Here is a 15580-nt window from a genome sequence, read left to right on the forward strand (position 1 = left end):
GGGGCAGTGAATCCGCTCTGGGTTTTAGTCAGAACCAGTCAGAACTAGAGTTCTGGACAGCTCCTTTAAAGGATTAAAGGATAGCTCCTTTAATCCAGAGTGCTGAATCCATACGGTTCCTGATGGTACCACGGGCTACAGGGTTCAGCACTCTGGATAGCTCCTTTAGAGTTCTGACTGAAACCCAGAGCGGATGCACTGCCCCAGTGAAATAGGAGCCACCAGCCCCCACTGGTCTCTCCTGTTCGCCACGAAGCCCTCCAGAATGATGCGGGGGTTCTTTCCTTTATGACGTCGAAATCCCCTGGCAACCGGAGAGAATGGTTTCCTCGGCAACGTAAACAAGAGGGGAGAACAATGGAAGGGGAAGAACGCAGACACAGGCCAGCCCCCGCCTGCCGTCCGAAGGAGCAGCTGAGCTTGAATTCAAGTGGTCGAAGGGGCTCTCAAGACCTCAAGGATGTTGCTTTGAAGTAACAGTTAAATGAAGCGTTTTATTGTGGGGTGAGAAGATCGGATTGGCAAATTAGACTAGTAACTGAATTGTGTTTTCCTTCCGAACAGAGAATTCAGGGTGAGCAATGAGCTTTTAAAACTCGTACTTATGCATTGGTGAGAGAGGCGTCTACTGGGTTGTTTGAAAGCAGGAAAATCTACAGGCTAAATCAATATTTTTGTGTACGGGGAAGAATTACAGTGAAGATCATGAAAGTCGACCATATCCGGGGGCTGGGGGAGAAAAAAGTGATGCTCCCCCCATTCCATCCACAAATATTTATTCACATACAAAAAAAAGTTGACAATCCAGCTGTCTGTGGGATAAGTTTTCCCTCCAAAATATTTACATCTACGGTAACTCATTTGCCTCTTACATTCCTGTCAGGGGGTTTAAAAATATTTTCAGTGCTTTCTTAGCCCAGTTGCTGTTTTTACTCTTGACAGTTGATTTATATATTTGTGTGTTTCAATACAACATGTTCATTCAAAGCACTGACATTTTATACTTATGTTTCCTGTATGTAAACTTTCTGAGAGAGACAGAGGGAAGGGAGAAACTATAGACGTCTGGGGTTCTGTTTGCTTGTCAGTTTAGCATTTAGAAGATATTATATGCATCGTCTCTTATGATATATGGCACTGTAACCCAACCTTGGCTGTTGGGAAAGGGCAGGGTATAATTCATAAATGTTTTCAATCTTTGCTCATGAAATAGAATTGGTTAAGTGTCCATTTTTGTCTTTATTTAAAGGAAGCTGGCAAACTGCGATCTTGTGGGCACACAGGGGGAGAGAAGCTATGATCCTCTGCACACTTACTTAGGAGTAAGTCCCATTGGAACCAGTGGATTTACTTCTGTGTACATGTTGCATGGAGCACTGAATACTGCAGGCCTCATTTCCCTGTGAATGTGCTATGGGACAGAGGCTGCATGATTCTCTTTCAATGTTATTGTTAACCATGTGACTATGATATTAAAGCACGGCCCTAAAAACACTGTAATTTGCAAGGCTAGTCCTGCTTCAGTAACAATTAGGCATATCTGGCAAAGCCGAGGATTGGCCCCATAAAATGTATCAGTTTGTTTGCGACTTGCTTATTTATTTATTTATTTATTTATTTATTTATTAAATTTATTAATCGCCCATCTGACTGGTCACCCAGCCACTCTGGGCGATGTACAACCCACCATAAAACAATTTAAAACAATAAAATTTTACCATAAAATTTTTTTTTTAAAATACCCTAGCCCACCCCAAATGCCTGCCTGAACAACCACATTTTTAATGCACGACGGAAGCTCATTAAAGAGGGGGCATGACGGAGTTCCCTAGGGAGGGAGTTCCACAGAGTGGGGGCCACCACAGAGAAGGCCCTCTCCCTCATCCCCACCAGTCTAGCTGTCCTGGCTGATGGGACAGAGAGAAGGCCATCCGAGGCTGATCTTGTTAAGCAGCCTGTCTGGTGTTGCTGGAGGCGCTCCTTAAGATAGGCTGGGCCGGAATCATATAGGGTTTTAAAGGTCAAAACCAACACCTTGAATTTGGCCCGGAAAACAACTGGTAACCAGTGCAACTCCTTCAGCACTGGAGTGATGTGATCTCGCCGGCGGCTGCCTTTAATCAGGCGAGCCGCCGCGTTCTGTACCAGCTGCAGTTTCCGAACCGTCTTCAAGGGTAACCCCACGTAGAGCGCATTACAGTAGTCCAAACGAGAGGAGACCAGGGCATGTACTACCGATGGGAGCAGATGGTCGGGAAGGAAGGGGCGCAGCCGCCGTATCAGATGGAGTTGATACAGCGCTGTCCGGCTCACAGCTGACACCTGAGCCTCCATGGACAGCTGGGAGTCCAAAATGACCCCCAGGCTGCGGACCTGGTCTTTCAAGGGTAGCCGTACCCCATTCAACACCAGGTCAACATCCCCCAGCCTCCTCTTGTCTCCCACCAAAAGTACCTCGGTCTTGTCAGGGTTCAGCTTCAGCTTATTCCTCCCCATCCAGCCACTCACCGTCTCCAGACATTTGGACAGGGATTCTACGGCCAACCTTGGTGAAGATTTGAATGAGAGGTAGAGCTGCGTGTCATCCGCATATTGATGACACTGCACCCCAAACCTCCTGATGATAGTCCCCAGCGGCTTCACATAGATGTTAAATAGCATCGGGGAGAGGATGGAACCCTGTGGCACCCCACAAGTAAGTGGCCACGGGTCCGAAACCTCCTCTCCCAGTGCTACCCTCTGGTACCTGCTGGAGAGGAAGGACCGGAACCACCACAATTCAGTGTCCCCAATGCCCAACCCCTCCAGGCGGTCCAGGAGGATACCGTGGTCAACGGTATCGAAAGCCGCTGAGAGGTCGAGAAGAACAAGGAAGGAGCATTCGCCCCTATCCAGAGCCCTCCTCACATCATCCACCAAGGCGACCAAGGCCATTTCTGTCCCATGCCCAGGCCTGAAGCCCGACTGAAATGGGTCTAGATAATCAGTTTCTTCCAAGTGTGCCTTCAACTGCACCGCCACCACCCGCTCAATCACCTTGCCCAAAAATGGCAGATTTGAGACTGGGCGAAAGTTGTTCAGAACTTGAGGATCCAAGCAGGGCTTCTTTAAGAGCGGTCTTATTACTGCCTCCTTGAGGGCTGATGACATCACTCCCTCCTCAAGGGATGCGTTCACCACCGCCTTATGCACATTACATGAGGCGTTGCGATGATGACTTCAGTAGAAGTAGCTTTGAAAAGTGAGTCTTGTTGATGTATGAGTAAGCTTTGGAACAGCACAGAAAGGCAGGACCCTCCCTAAATGTTTATTTCAGTTTTCCCCAGCCTGCTGCCCTTCAGATGTGTTGGGCTGCAACTCCCATCATTCCTCAGGGATGGTGATAGAAGTTGTAGTCCAACATATCTGGAGGACAGCAGGTTGGGGAAGTCTGGTGTATATGCTATTAACAGTTAGAAGGATCACCCCCATTTTTCAGTACAACACAGACAATAAACACTTCCCCCATCCTGCCCTTTGTCCCTCCTCCCCCTGTTAGTTTTCTCCCTCCCCTCTTCATATCATCCTGTATTTAAAGGTTCCATGTATATAAATAAATACATTCAGAAAAAACTGGATAAATCAATAGTTACATAGAAATAAAGGGGAGGGGAATAAAAAATGGTAGGGTTTGGTGTCAAGCTGGATCCACTGTGCTGGTGGAAGTGAGGAGAAGGCTATCTTTCTGGAGAAGGTTATCAATGGCTACTAGTCCTGACGGCTATATGCTACCTCCGGTATCAGGCAGTATGCCTCTGTACACCAGTTCCTGGGGAACATGGGTGGGAGGCTGCTGTTACACTCGTGTCCTGCTTGTGGGCTTCCCATGGGCAGCTGGTTGGCCACTGGGTTTACAGAATGCTAGACTAGATGGACCCTTGGTCTGATCCAGCACAGCTCTTCTTATGTTCTAATGTTCTTAAGTGGACATCTCCTCCAGCCCCCTCTTTCCCACAGCAGCCCCTTCACTCCCCTGAAAATGCTACAGAGAGAGTCAGGAGAGTTTGCTGAATGAGGTGAGGTCTGGTGGGCGTGCCCCCCCAAAAAAAAATTGGGAAGAGGGACTTGCGCAAACAGAGCACTTTCTCTCATGGCAGGAAGATCCCCTGTGAATAATTTCTTCAGTGTGAACCAATGGAAAGTTTGCGTAGTTAAGAAATGGCGTTCTCTCATCTGGACTTCTCTGGTTACTTTGAGATTGGTAACTGATCACCTTGTAGTGGTCCCTCCATTGAGTACACTGCTGGATGAACATTATCAACAAGGGACCCTAAGCTTTGGAGCCACTTCCTGTTCCAGCAGGCCACGCCCTTTTAAGCATGCCATTAAGACTTTGAAAATTGTTGTTATTCACATGGGCCTTTTGTGGTTCTGATATGGGAGACCCACTCCCACTCTATCCAACTATCTTGTAGCTTGTTTCTCTTCTCTGAACAGGTGTGTCTGTGACTCACCTGACCTAGAGAGAAAACAGCAGCTGTATGGACAGACCCGCTCAGCAACACATAATGTTAATCCCAGCTGAGTCATAATTTATGGGCTGTGGTCCCTGAAACACACTTCAAGCCAAATAACAAAAAGTGATATCTATAGATAGATAGCTCCAACAGTATTGGAGAATAGTAAAACTTTGCAATGATGGGATGAGCAAAACACATCACTATATGCAATGCAAGTAGGATGATTAGAAGCATAGTAGCAATAGCGGCTGGCTAGCATATTTCTTAGTAAAATTAAAGTTTTGCTCTTCTTAACCAACAATGCTGTCATCATTAAGATGTTATTGTTACCTGTCCAGCAGGCATAGAAGGCAGAGCTTCAGTAATCATGTTTGGGAGCCTTCTTGTTCTCTCAGGATCTCTCTGGTCAACCATGTCAAAAGCTTACTTTTTATAACTTCTGTGTTGATGACCTCAATCAAAGCTTCAGACCTGGTCTTTCTCCTGCACCGAGCCTTAGCATCTGGCCCTAAGAGAACTGCATCTCAATACAGCTGGGTTTAATGGTGACTTTAGAAGCACCCTTGCAAAGATCTGTCTCCTCATGAAGTCATGAGCTTTTTACTTCCAATAATTAACCAACCCAGCTGTGGCAAGCGTTTTTGTCCCAGTTCCACGAACAATTTTACGCTTAAAGTTAGCTTCTAGCATACATAGCTAATCACTCTATATTTATAGTTAGCGCACACAGATTATTATGAATAGCACTCCTATGAAATACAATGAATTCGTATCAACACCTTCATATTTTGTGACAGTTCATGTTTTAGTTTTCTCTTGACTCTCTCTGCCTGTTTATATTCTTTTTGATTTTATGGATTTTATATTGTATTGTGTTTTAAATATTGTGCCTCATTTTGAGCATTTTTTATTGGAAAGTATGTTATACATTTTCTAAATGAGAAAATGAAAAAAATTAATTTCAGGGTTGCCACCTTTAAAAAAAAAAGAGAGAGAGAATTCTATGCCTTGAACATGGCATGGGAGTAGAGATTCAAAGGTTGGAACAGTTCTACTCTTCCTGTCTCAGGAAAAGCTACCTTTGCTGAATTTCTGCTTGTCACACAGATCAAATTTTAGAGCTGGAAGGGGTCTATGAGGTCATCTAGTCCAACCTCCAGCTCAAAGTAGGAATATTGCAACTACAGAATCCCTGACAGATGGCCATCCAGTGAAGTCACACCCAGAAGGTCCTGCAGCAGTCTGTCCCACTGCTAAATAGCTCTTACCTCTAGGACGTTTCTCCTAATGTTTAGCCACAATCTGCTTCCTTGCCATTTCCACCCAATTAGTGGGAATTTGTTCTTAACAGTGCAGAAGCTTTGTCACCAAAAAAAGGGTGGCAGCTTTAATTCCAGTCTCCATTTAGTTTAACTGCTTTTTAAAAATTAAATGTGTCTGCTGAATGAAACGCTGAGAAAAGCATATTTAGCAAAAGATGATTTAGATGTATGTATCTCCTTCTATAGAGAGGGCAGCTTTCACTGTTAATCTGAGTAACTAAACATAAATGTGGTTGGCTGTCTTCTCACTATGTGTGACGTCTGTTTTTTGCCTTTCTTCTAGGAATTGAACACAGCAGACATTTGTTGGGAAGCAAACTTCTAGTGCAACCTTTTCCAGCATTTTGTTAACACAGAACATCTCCAACATGTCTGGAGTCTCTTTTAATCATTCAAGTGTGTCTGGGGACCCAGAGAGCTCTGAAACAATTTTCAGTAAGATTTTTTCTTTCTTTCTTAGCATTTTAATTTGTCACTTGTGGGTTTAGAATTCATGTCCTGACATGGGCACCTTCTGAAGTAGAAGACAGAAATATCTGGGATGTGGCCCTTGTGGGACATTTCTTTTTCAAAGTCTGTTATCAAGTAGCCCAATAGGTTGATGCTGTCTTTCCCAAATGGTAAATGCCTGGGGCATGGTCTGTTCATGAAAATGGGCACTCCTTGCAACTACTGGATAGTCTAGTAAATATTAGCCCTCTTCAGGCAAATGCGTGCATAGGGCCGCTCCCACTGTCCCTGTCCAATTCTGTTGCTCTTTGAGGCTTGCAGGGAAAGCTGGTAGCATCTGATGGCAGCCAGACCAAACCAAGAAGAAAACAGGGCCTAGGATAGCTCCAAGTGGGTCCTGCTGGCTGGAACTCACTTCTACTAGGGATGGACGAAAGTCCCTTACCTGTTCTCGAAGCTTGCTTTGCGGTGGGGGGGAGGCGCTTCGGTTCTCCCACCGAAGTTCAGGCGAGGGGGGGGAGGCGCCCCACCTCGCCCAGCCGAAATTCAGGCCGGGGGGGAGGCGCCCCATCCCTCGCCGGCGAAATTCAGGCCGGGTAGAAGCGCCCCGTCTACCCGGCCGCGAAAAAAAAAGTAAAACACACACACACACACCCGTGATAGGCTACGTAACGATTTACATGGCCTATCACGGCTAGATTTCCAAAGTCAGCCATGATAGGCTATGTAAATCGTCACGTAGCCTATCACGGGTGACTATGAAAAAAAAAAGCGCGTACGCAAATGGCAGCTCCCATGGGAACCGCCATTTGCGTTCCTTATTTTGACACGTCTAGTCTACGTAAACATTTACGTAGACTACGGTGAAAATAAGGGCAACGCAAATAGCGTGCCCTTATTTTCACCGTAGTCTACGTAAATCTTTACGTAGACTAGACGTGCCAAAATAAGGAACGCAAATGGCGGCGCCCATGGGCCGCCGCCATTTGCGTACGCGCTTTTGTTTTTTCCAAAGTCACCCATGATAGGCTACGTGACGATTTACGTAGCCTATCACGGCTGACTTTGGGAATCTAGCCGTGATAGGCTATGTAAATCGTTACGTAGCCTATCACGGGTGTGTGTTTTTTTTCCTTTCCTTTTTTTTTTTGCAATGGCGGCGGCGGCAGCTGGTCAGGAGACCGGCCGCCGCCCCCGCCCCTGACGAAACGCCGCTGAGAGGGACATTCGGCCACGGTAAGTCCCATCCCGGGGGGGGCGGGGGGCCGGCGGAGAATTTCCGAATTGCGTTGGCATTCGGCCTCCCGAAGATTCGTGGATAAATTCTCCGCCATCCCTAATTTCTACTAGAGGATGTTGTCTCAGCTGGGAGCTGAAGCCACCTGAAGCCTTATGTAGATTAACAAAAGCTGTAATGTGGTCAGCTGCACCCCTCCTAGAGATGCTGACTGGACTGTTAAAGGGCCCTTGACTGATTTTGTAGCCTGAGTCCTCTGCAAGGCTGGGGAGATGGAGGTTCTGCTGGGGACTCATCCTCTGAACCAGAGGACAATGGCAGGGCTTTGTTCCCCAGCTTGGGATGGAGGCGCTGAATAAGGCACTGATTGTCCTACCTCCAAGGAAGTATCCTCTCCTCATCAGAATCCTCTACTGTACACTAGAAGAGCTGAGGGTCATGACAGCCCCCTGCGTCCCAGTGCACACCACCCCCTCAGTAGCAAACTTGCCACATTAAGTGGCAGGTCTGAACAGGAGTTCCAGTTGTGTCGTGCTCACTTGTATGCAAGTAGAGCTCTCCATGCCATCGGGGACTCTGATCAGGCAGGGGCCCTAACCACACGGAGATTTCTACTTAAGTTCAAGTGAATGCAAGTAGAATTCCTGTTCCAGACCTTGCTGCTCAACATGGCCAGATTGGAGCTGAGGCGGTGGTGCACACTGGGATCTAGGGGGAGGAGCCAGTATGCACAGCCCCATGTCCCCATGCATGCATTGGTGTACCCTGTTCAGGCTTGACACCTGCACAGGCTTTTGTCTCCCAGTGTCCTGCCCTCCTCTCTTGTACCTGGCGCACTTAAGTAATTTTAGGTTCTGGGCTTAAAGGACTCCTGGGGGGGGTGGCTCTGGACCTAATAATGTTATGCCCCCCCTTTATATAGTGATGTGTCTTCACTTCCTTCAAAATGTGGTAAGCCACCCCTGCCGCATTTGGTGGTCCTCGTGGTCATTCACTTGAGTGAGGCCCTGGACCTTTGCCTCAAAGCTCTGCCCTGAGTACATCACTGTGCACCTGTCAGCTGTAACACAGCTTGCATCAGGTCCTTCCTTGGGCAGATATACCAGCAGAGGGGAGGCCCCATGCACCCCTGATCCTCCCCACTCTGAGCAGCATATGGTGGCAGATGCAATGAACTTAATGGAACTTCCTTCTGAATAGAGATGCATTGGCTCAGGCTGCATCTCTGGGCTAGAACTATGGGCATTTCTACATGAAGCTTTTATCCCACATCTTTAGTGGGGCTTCTGCTTCCAGATTCTTATGGGATTAAGATTGGCTCTTTTACATGTGCATTTTTCCAGGGGGTTTCTTTCTCTGCCTTTCTATACGTTTCATTATACAGCCACTAGATGTGCTGTAGTATAGCAGAATTAAATGCTATAAATCTAACGCCATTCAGGAAAATACTACACTTTCCTCGATCTAAAAAATCCCATGATAATGGTTGCAAAGGACGGGAGAGGCTCTGGAGGATGATGACATTGTGTAAAGGACCTGCAAACTACTGTGAGTGAGCAATCACAAGCACACAATAAAAGCCTCATGTAAAAAGGCCCTAAGCCCACCTTTTGCCATTATTTATCCTTGATAGATGTATGAGAAGAGTGCTCATAAAGATTCTGACTTAGCCAATAGATATTCCCAGTATGGAGATGAGCAGAAGAGGCGGCATCTCAAACCAAACTTTACAGTCCCATCAGCCCTGGAATAGGGGATGAGTGAGATCATGCCCACTGGCCCTACTGCCTACATGTATCCAGCACAACATCCAAAAGAACCTATGTGTGTACAAATCATACATGTGTGATCTCTTGTCAGCCAACCTTGTGTTTGCGTATGGTTTCCAAATCCAATGGAGGGGATGGGGCCAGTGGGTGCAATTCCACTCTGCTTGGCACACAAACTTCCATCTCTCAGAAGTCCTCGTACTGCAGGCCGACCAAAGGCAGGTCCTCCAGCATGAGCATCTCTGCCAACATCTCAAGTGCCAGCTTCCCTTCCTATCGATAATAGAAACTATTATTTCTTGCTCCTGATAGAAGGATGACTAAGAGTGGGGTTTGCTCTTTTTTGGACCACCAGGGACAAGGCTGGCTTCTCGGCAAACAGGGGATGTGTTTACGATTCCCTCAGCTCAGTCTGGCTCTGGACTAAATACATCAAAGTCAGGTAAGGCACTCTTTTTTATTTTTACTGCTAGCTCCTTTTGGGCCCAAGTTCCACTAGGCTGACAGGTTTCAGGCTGTTTCCACTCTTGATTTGACTATGCAGTGGAGGAATAGACAAAAGGTAGACCAGGATCTACTAGTAGCTCACCAGATGATTTGCAGTAGATCGGCAAAGGTTTTTGTCTCCCAATTGTTTACAGTAGCAACAAAAAAGCTTTTTTTTTAGTTCACAGTCCTATCCAAAGTCCTACAGCATGGCTGGCTGGAGAATGCTGGGAGTTGTAGGACCTTTTTCTGTCTAAACATGCATAGGATTTCAACCTTTAAAAAGAGAAGTTACAATCCCTGATCTATAGTAACTCAGATATCAATTCTTACAGTAGTACGGAATAGGACAGGTCAGAGGAGCTCACGGAAGGGACCTGCCCCATTCCAGAAATGAGCATTTCCATTAGTTTCCAATTATGTTTAGAAGTGCAAAAGCTCCAATGCATGAGCAGTTGCTCCCGTGAGCGCATGGGCACAATTGGATGCTGCCCTATGACTCTTACCAATCAAACCTTTATTAATTATAGGCATAATTAGTTATCCTAGTTACGATAGTTCCAGATGGTGTCCTACTTAATAATAAGTGATTAATGACATGTCTAATTTGAAAGGGGGAAAAAAGAAAATAATAATTTGGGCCTACTCCGATTTAGCCAATTGTTAGAATAGCTCCATCGTCAATGACATCCCTCAAAGCACTTAAATTCTTCCTTTCTCAACTAAACACATCTCCTAGCATATCTCTGTTATTAATTTGCTCATTATAATTGCAAGAAGTGCTGCTGCTGCTTCTCTGTTAAAATCATCCTGTTTTCTGCAGATTCTGTTCACGAAACAGACATCCTGATGGAGAAAAATCCATTTAAAATCCCATCGGATATTGATATCTTCTTACTGAGAGACAAGCAGAGGGAAAAGGCAAAAATTGTACGTACAAATCACAAGAGATGCGTGAAGGAAATTCTTCCCTGCCCCAAGAACGTAAATCAGCAAATGACACTGTGGCCTCACTGTAGGGTTGCACTGAATCAGCCTTCCCCAACCTGGTGCTTTCCAGGTGTTTTGGACTACCACTCCAGCATTCTTTACCATTGGCCATCAGCTAGGGAAGCACAAACCCCCAGTATCCAGTCCAGGGGGGGGTCTGCCGCAGGGAAATTCAGGCCACTTGGGGCCCAGCGGATTCCTCCAGAGCCCTGCCATGTCTGCCGGAGTTGGCGGAGCAGCTCTCCAGCTTTCTAAAAAATGTGATACACTAATGGCAGCTGCCATTAGCGTATTGCAGAAAAATTACAGCCATTAATGGCATATTTTACGCCATTTGCGGCCCCAAAGCACTTACTTTTACCTAAATTGTAGCTGTTTACAGCTGTATTTAGGTAAAGGTAAGTGCTTTACAGCCACAAATGGCATACAATATGCCATTTACGGCTGTAATTTTCCTACGATAAGCTAATGGCAGCTGCCGTTAGCATATCATGTTTTTTAGAAAGCTACAGAGCTGCCCTGTGGGAACTCTTCCAGATGCAGAGGTGAGTGCAGGCAGTCTGCTGTGGACTCCGGAGGTCAGATACTTTGGAAGCTGGCCTCATGAGTCCATGGTGGATTTCTCCAGCATCCCTACCATCAGCTATATAACATTATTCAATATAACAAAAACCTTTTGGTTTAATATATTGTGTTAAAGGCTTTCCCATTCACCCAAGCTCCAGAATGCCAGGAAAATATGGCTGTTAAGGGCCATGTCCTTAACAGACACGTTATTTAGGCAATGTGTATATGATATGGTATCCTCTGCTGGGGTTAGTACTTCCAGCTTCACCACTACCTTGAGTTGGATGACTGTCAGTGGCAGACTGGTCCATTAAGATTTGTCCATTTGCTGGAATAGGCACATGGAGTCTCCGCAAGTGAAGTTACCATTCCATGTTACAAGTACCCAACTGGCCACCAGTATCATCCACACAGAATGATAGAGTTGAAAGGGACCTTGAAGGGCATCTAGTCTGTCCATCCCCCACCCCAGGCAGCCTTGATTTGCTCCCTCCCTTTAAAAGCAGCATTGGCACATTTTGACAGTACATTGATCTTTGGGGGTTACTGAAAACCAGACAGAGCTGTCAGTCAACCCCATTTATCTATAGGAGCGAGAACGAAGGAAGACACTGAAGGTGCATGAGAAGATGACCTGCTCCACTCTGCAGAGCTCTAAACAATCTGGGTTCAAGAAAGAGATCCAGATGGAAGAAGAAGCCGAGGACAAAGAGTTGGCAGCGGAAGCGGAACGGCTCAAAGCTCTCCGGGAAAGCATCTCGTGGAAGATTGCAATCACTAAAGGTAGCCAACACGGCTTTTCAGAAAGCCTCCAGATCTCGGGACAAAAGTAAAGAGGACCCACAGCTCCATGGCAGAACTCACTGCATAAGCTTCTTGGTTCAGTCCCTGGCATCTCCAGTGAAAAAGACCTCAGACTGGAACTACATCTCCCCAACATGCTTGGTTTTTGTTGTTGTCTTTAACCCCAAGGCAGCCATGGCAGGTTGCAGTCTTTAGCAGAGGACGATCCTGGGTTAGGGGCATGGGAAACTGTTTCTTCTTAATCATAAGAACAGAGCCCTGCTGGATCAGACGAAGGGTCCATCTAGTCCAGCATTCTGTCCACACAGTGGCCAACCAGCTTGCCTGTGGGAAGCCCATAAGCAAGACATGAGTGCAGTAGTACTGTCCTGCTTATGTTCCCCTGAAATTGGCATACAGAGTCATACTACTTCTGATACTGGAGGCAGCATACAGCTATCAGGATTAGTAGCCGTTGATAGCCTTCTCCCCTAGGAATTTGTCTAATCCCGTTTTAAAGCCATCCAAATTGGTGGCCTTCTCTACATCTTATGGTATTAAGTTCTATAGTTTAACTTTGTGCTGTGTGAAGTTATACTTCCTTTTGTCTGTCTGGAATCTCCCACCAATCACCTTCACAGGGTGACCCCGGGTTCTAGTATTACGAGAGAGGGAGAAAAATGTCTCCCTATCCACTTTCTCCACACCATGCATGATGTTGTACACCTCTATCTGTCTCCCTTCACTCGCCCTTTTTCCAAGCTAAACAATCCCAGCTGTTGTAACCTTCTTTCACGGGGGAGATGCTTCATCCTCTTGATCATTTTAGTCGCCGTTTTCTGCACTTTTTCCAGCTCCACAATAGTGTTTTTAGGTGCAGTGACCAGAAGTGTACACAGTATTCCAAGTGTGGTCACACCATAGATTTGCAAGAGAGCAGTATGATACTGGCAGTTTTATGTTTGATTCCTTTCCTCATTATGCCTAACATGAAATTTGCCTTTTTCTCAGCAGCCACAACACCGTGTCAATATTTTCATTAAGCTGTCCACCACAACCCCAAGATCTCTTTCTTGGTCAGGCACCACCAGTTCAGATCCCATCAGCTTATATATGATCAGCTTAACCCTTTCCCTTCCAGCTGTTTACCCCTGCCCCAATTTGGGCATTTTATTCCATTTATTATATTTCTATACTGCCCCATAGCTGAAACTCTCTGGGTGGTTCACAAAAACATATCCATATCTCTCCCCCCGCCAAAGAAAAGCGGTGGGAGGGGCTTTTGAGTGAGGAAACAGCCAGGGAGGAAAGTGTTAAGCAGCAGACAGAGACACACACACACACACACACACACACACACACACAGTACTCATCTTCCCAGAACTGCTGTTGTTTGTTTTAAAGATCACTGGAGATATCTATATCTATATCTAGAGAGACAGACAGACACAGACACACCCCTGAGGCTGAAACTACATGTGATATATATACACGCACGCGCGCGCACACACACACACACACACACACACACACACAGAGGCAGGGCTAGGAAAGAGCTTGGCTTCAGGTTCAGAGGAGAGCTGCTGACACATAGGACTAGGCTAGCCGGACCAATATTTTGAGATTGTACAGCTGCTCCCTTAACAGGAGTAGTTTATACTCTTACTCTCTCCCCACACTGCCCCTCAGTTTAGTATGAGAGGAACTAAACTTACTCAGGCTGCAATGCTATGCATGTTTAGACAGAGAAAAAGCCTACAAGTTCCAGCATTCCCCAGCCTGACATGCTGGCTGGGGAATGCTGGGGGCTGTAGGGTTTTTTTCTGTCTCAACATGCATAGAATTGTGCTGTTAAACTCCGCCTGTTTATTTCTTTCCAAAATGCTTTTGTAATCTAGAAAAGAGTCATTGGGTTAATTTGTTGCTGTCATTCTAAAGAGCTCCTGGATATGCCAGGTGGTTATGTGAAGAAGCTCCTACTATCCATTGTCACCAGTGTGGTAGGTGCTGTATGGACACACAAAAGTGTGCAGAAAGCTTACAGCTGAGCGAAAATGGTAGAGCAAAGGTGGGCAGATTGGGCAAAGTAGCAGCAGCTTGTAGGAGAAGCAGAATGGTCCGCGGTAACTGGGGACGTTGGAGAAATTTGAGATGGACTAAAAAGAGTTCAGATTTCTAGGAGTCCCACCTGCAGAATCTGCTGCTGCCTGGCCTCCTCAGGCCACGCAGAGCTTGGGGACTTTGACCTTTTTTGTACTTTCCCAAAATGTACACTAATTTATTTGTAGGAAAATATGCATGTTTCTGCTGAGACATATGCCATCCCTGGAAAATATACGCAGGGAAAAGTTGAATGGAATAGGGGACAATACGCTAAATGTTACATGCTAAAGTAAATACATAAATTGTTGCGAACCCTCTTACGGGATTAGTTCTGTTTTTTTCTGCATAACAGAAAAAAAATTGAATCCGTCTGTGAACGGACGATGGAATAACACCATACAATCCACGAAACACACATGGGACGGATTTCATAAAATACAAACATCCCTTGTGGTAACGGAAGGGACTGTGTACCCCAGCGGTTAGCAACCTGGTGCCCACCAGCTGTTTTGGACAACAGCTCCCATAATCCTTGACCATTGGCCATGCTGGCTGGGGCTAATGAGAGATGTAGTCCAAAACATCTGGAGGGCACCAGGTTGCCAACCACTGATCTTCTGTAATGCACGTACCTGCTTGATTTCTAGTTCCAGAAACTTTTCACAGTCTCAATGAACAGATACATATTTTTGAAACCCCCTTTAGCTGTTTTGCACATCGTCTCTCTTTTCATCACTGCATTTCTTTGGCTGTGTGCTCTAGCCTACACAGTTTTACTTCTGTTTTTCTTTTTCCCAGACCAGGTTGTAGAAAGAGAGACCATTCATGACTACATCAATCAGAAGCGGCAAATGTTCTTGCTGCAGGTATTTGACTTCAGTTTTGAATGGGACTTTGAGCCAGCATGTGAGGGAGTAGATGGGGCACTGAGCCTAAATCAGGGGTTGCTGTCTTCAGAACTTCTGTTTGACCACAAAGCTCACTGGGTGGTCTTGGACAGGTCAACACTTCCAGCCTAAATGGTTGTGAAGATAAAAGGCAGAACACAGCATGCACATAACCCTGAACTCTTTGGAGAAAGAAGCACAGGTTCCAAATGTAATAAGTGCTAGCTTGCTACCTGCAAAGAGATTTTGATGTAAAGGAATATTTAGATGTAATGCCCCACTGCCTACATTCTGTAGTGGTACAATCCGGAGAGGACTATACCACATACTTTTCCAGAATGTTTGAATTGTTGCCACTGTGTAAATGAACAGTGGGCCACTTTAAAGGAGCCCTTGAGAGAAGAAAGAAAGTTAGAGCATGAGGGGATACGCTGCTGAAGTTGCCATAAATTTCCTACACCACTTGGGAGGGCTCATACAATACTTG

The 15580-nt window shown here is 46.0% G+C and overlaps 1 protein-coding gene across 1 annotated transcript in view; it reads left to right on the forward strand.

The window, feature by feature from the left end:
* Nucleotides 1-337: 337 nt before the first annotated feature.
* CFAP100 (cilia and flagella associated protein 100) overlaps nucleotides 338-15580 on the forward strand; it is a 34568-nt gene continuing 19325 nt past the window's right edge. Inside the window, exons 1-6 of the mRNA XM_084840203.1 lie at nucleotides 338-574; nucleotides 6105-6256; nucleotides 9633-9719; nucleotides 10587-10693; nucleotides 11911-12103; nucleotides 15005-15072. Of these exons, the coding sequence (XP_084696329.1) occupies nucleotides 6190-6256; nucleotides 9633-9719; nucleotides 10587-10693; nucleotides 11911-12103; nucleotides 15005-15072 (522 nt within the window). The 5' untranslated portion in view covers nucleotides 338-574; nucleotides 6105-6189. The remainder of the gene's footprint in view (nucleotides 575-6104; nucleotides 6257-9632; nucleotides 9720-10586; nucleotides 10694-11910; nucleotides 12104-15004; nucleotides 15073-15580) is intronic.

The sequence above is a fragment of the Heloderma suspectum genome, chromosome 2 (genome assembly GCF_057233095.1).
Source record: "Heloderma suspectum isolate Gila_16-S chromosome 2, 16-S_ref, whole genome shotgun sequence".
Lineage (NCBI taxonomy): Eukaryota > Metazoa > Chordata > Lepidosauria > Squamata > Helodermatidae > Heloderma > Heloderma suspectum.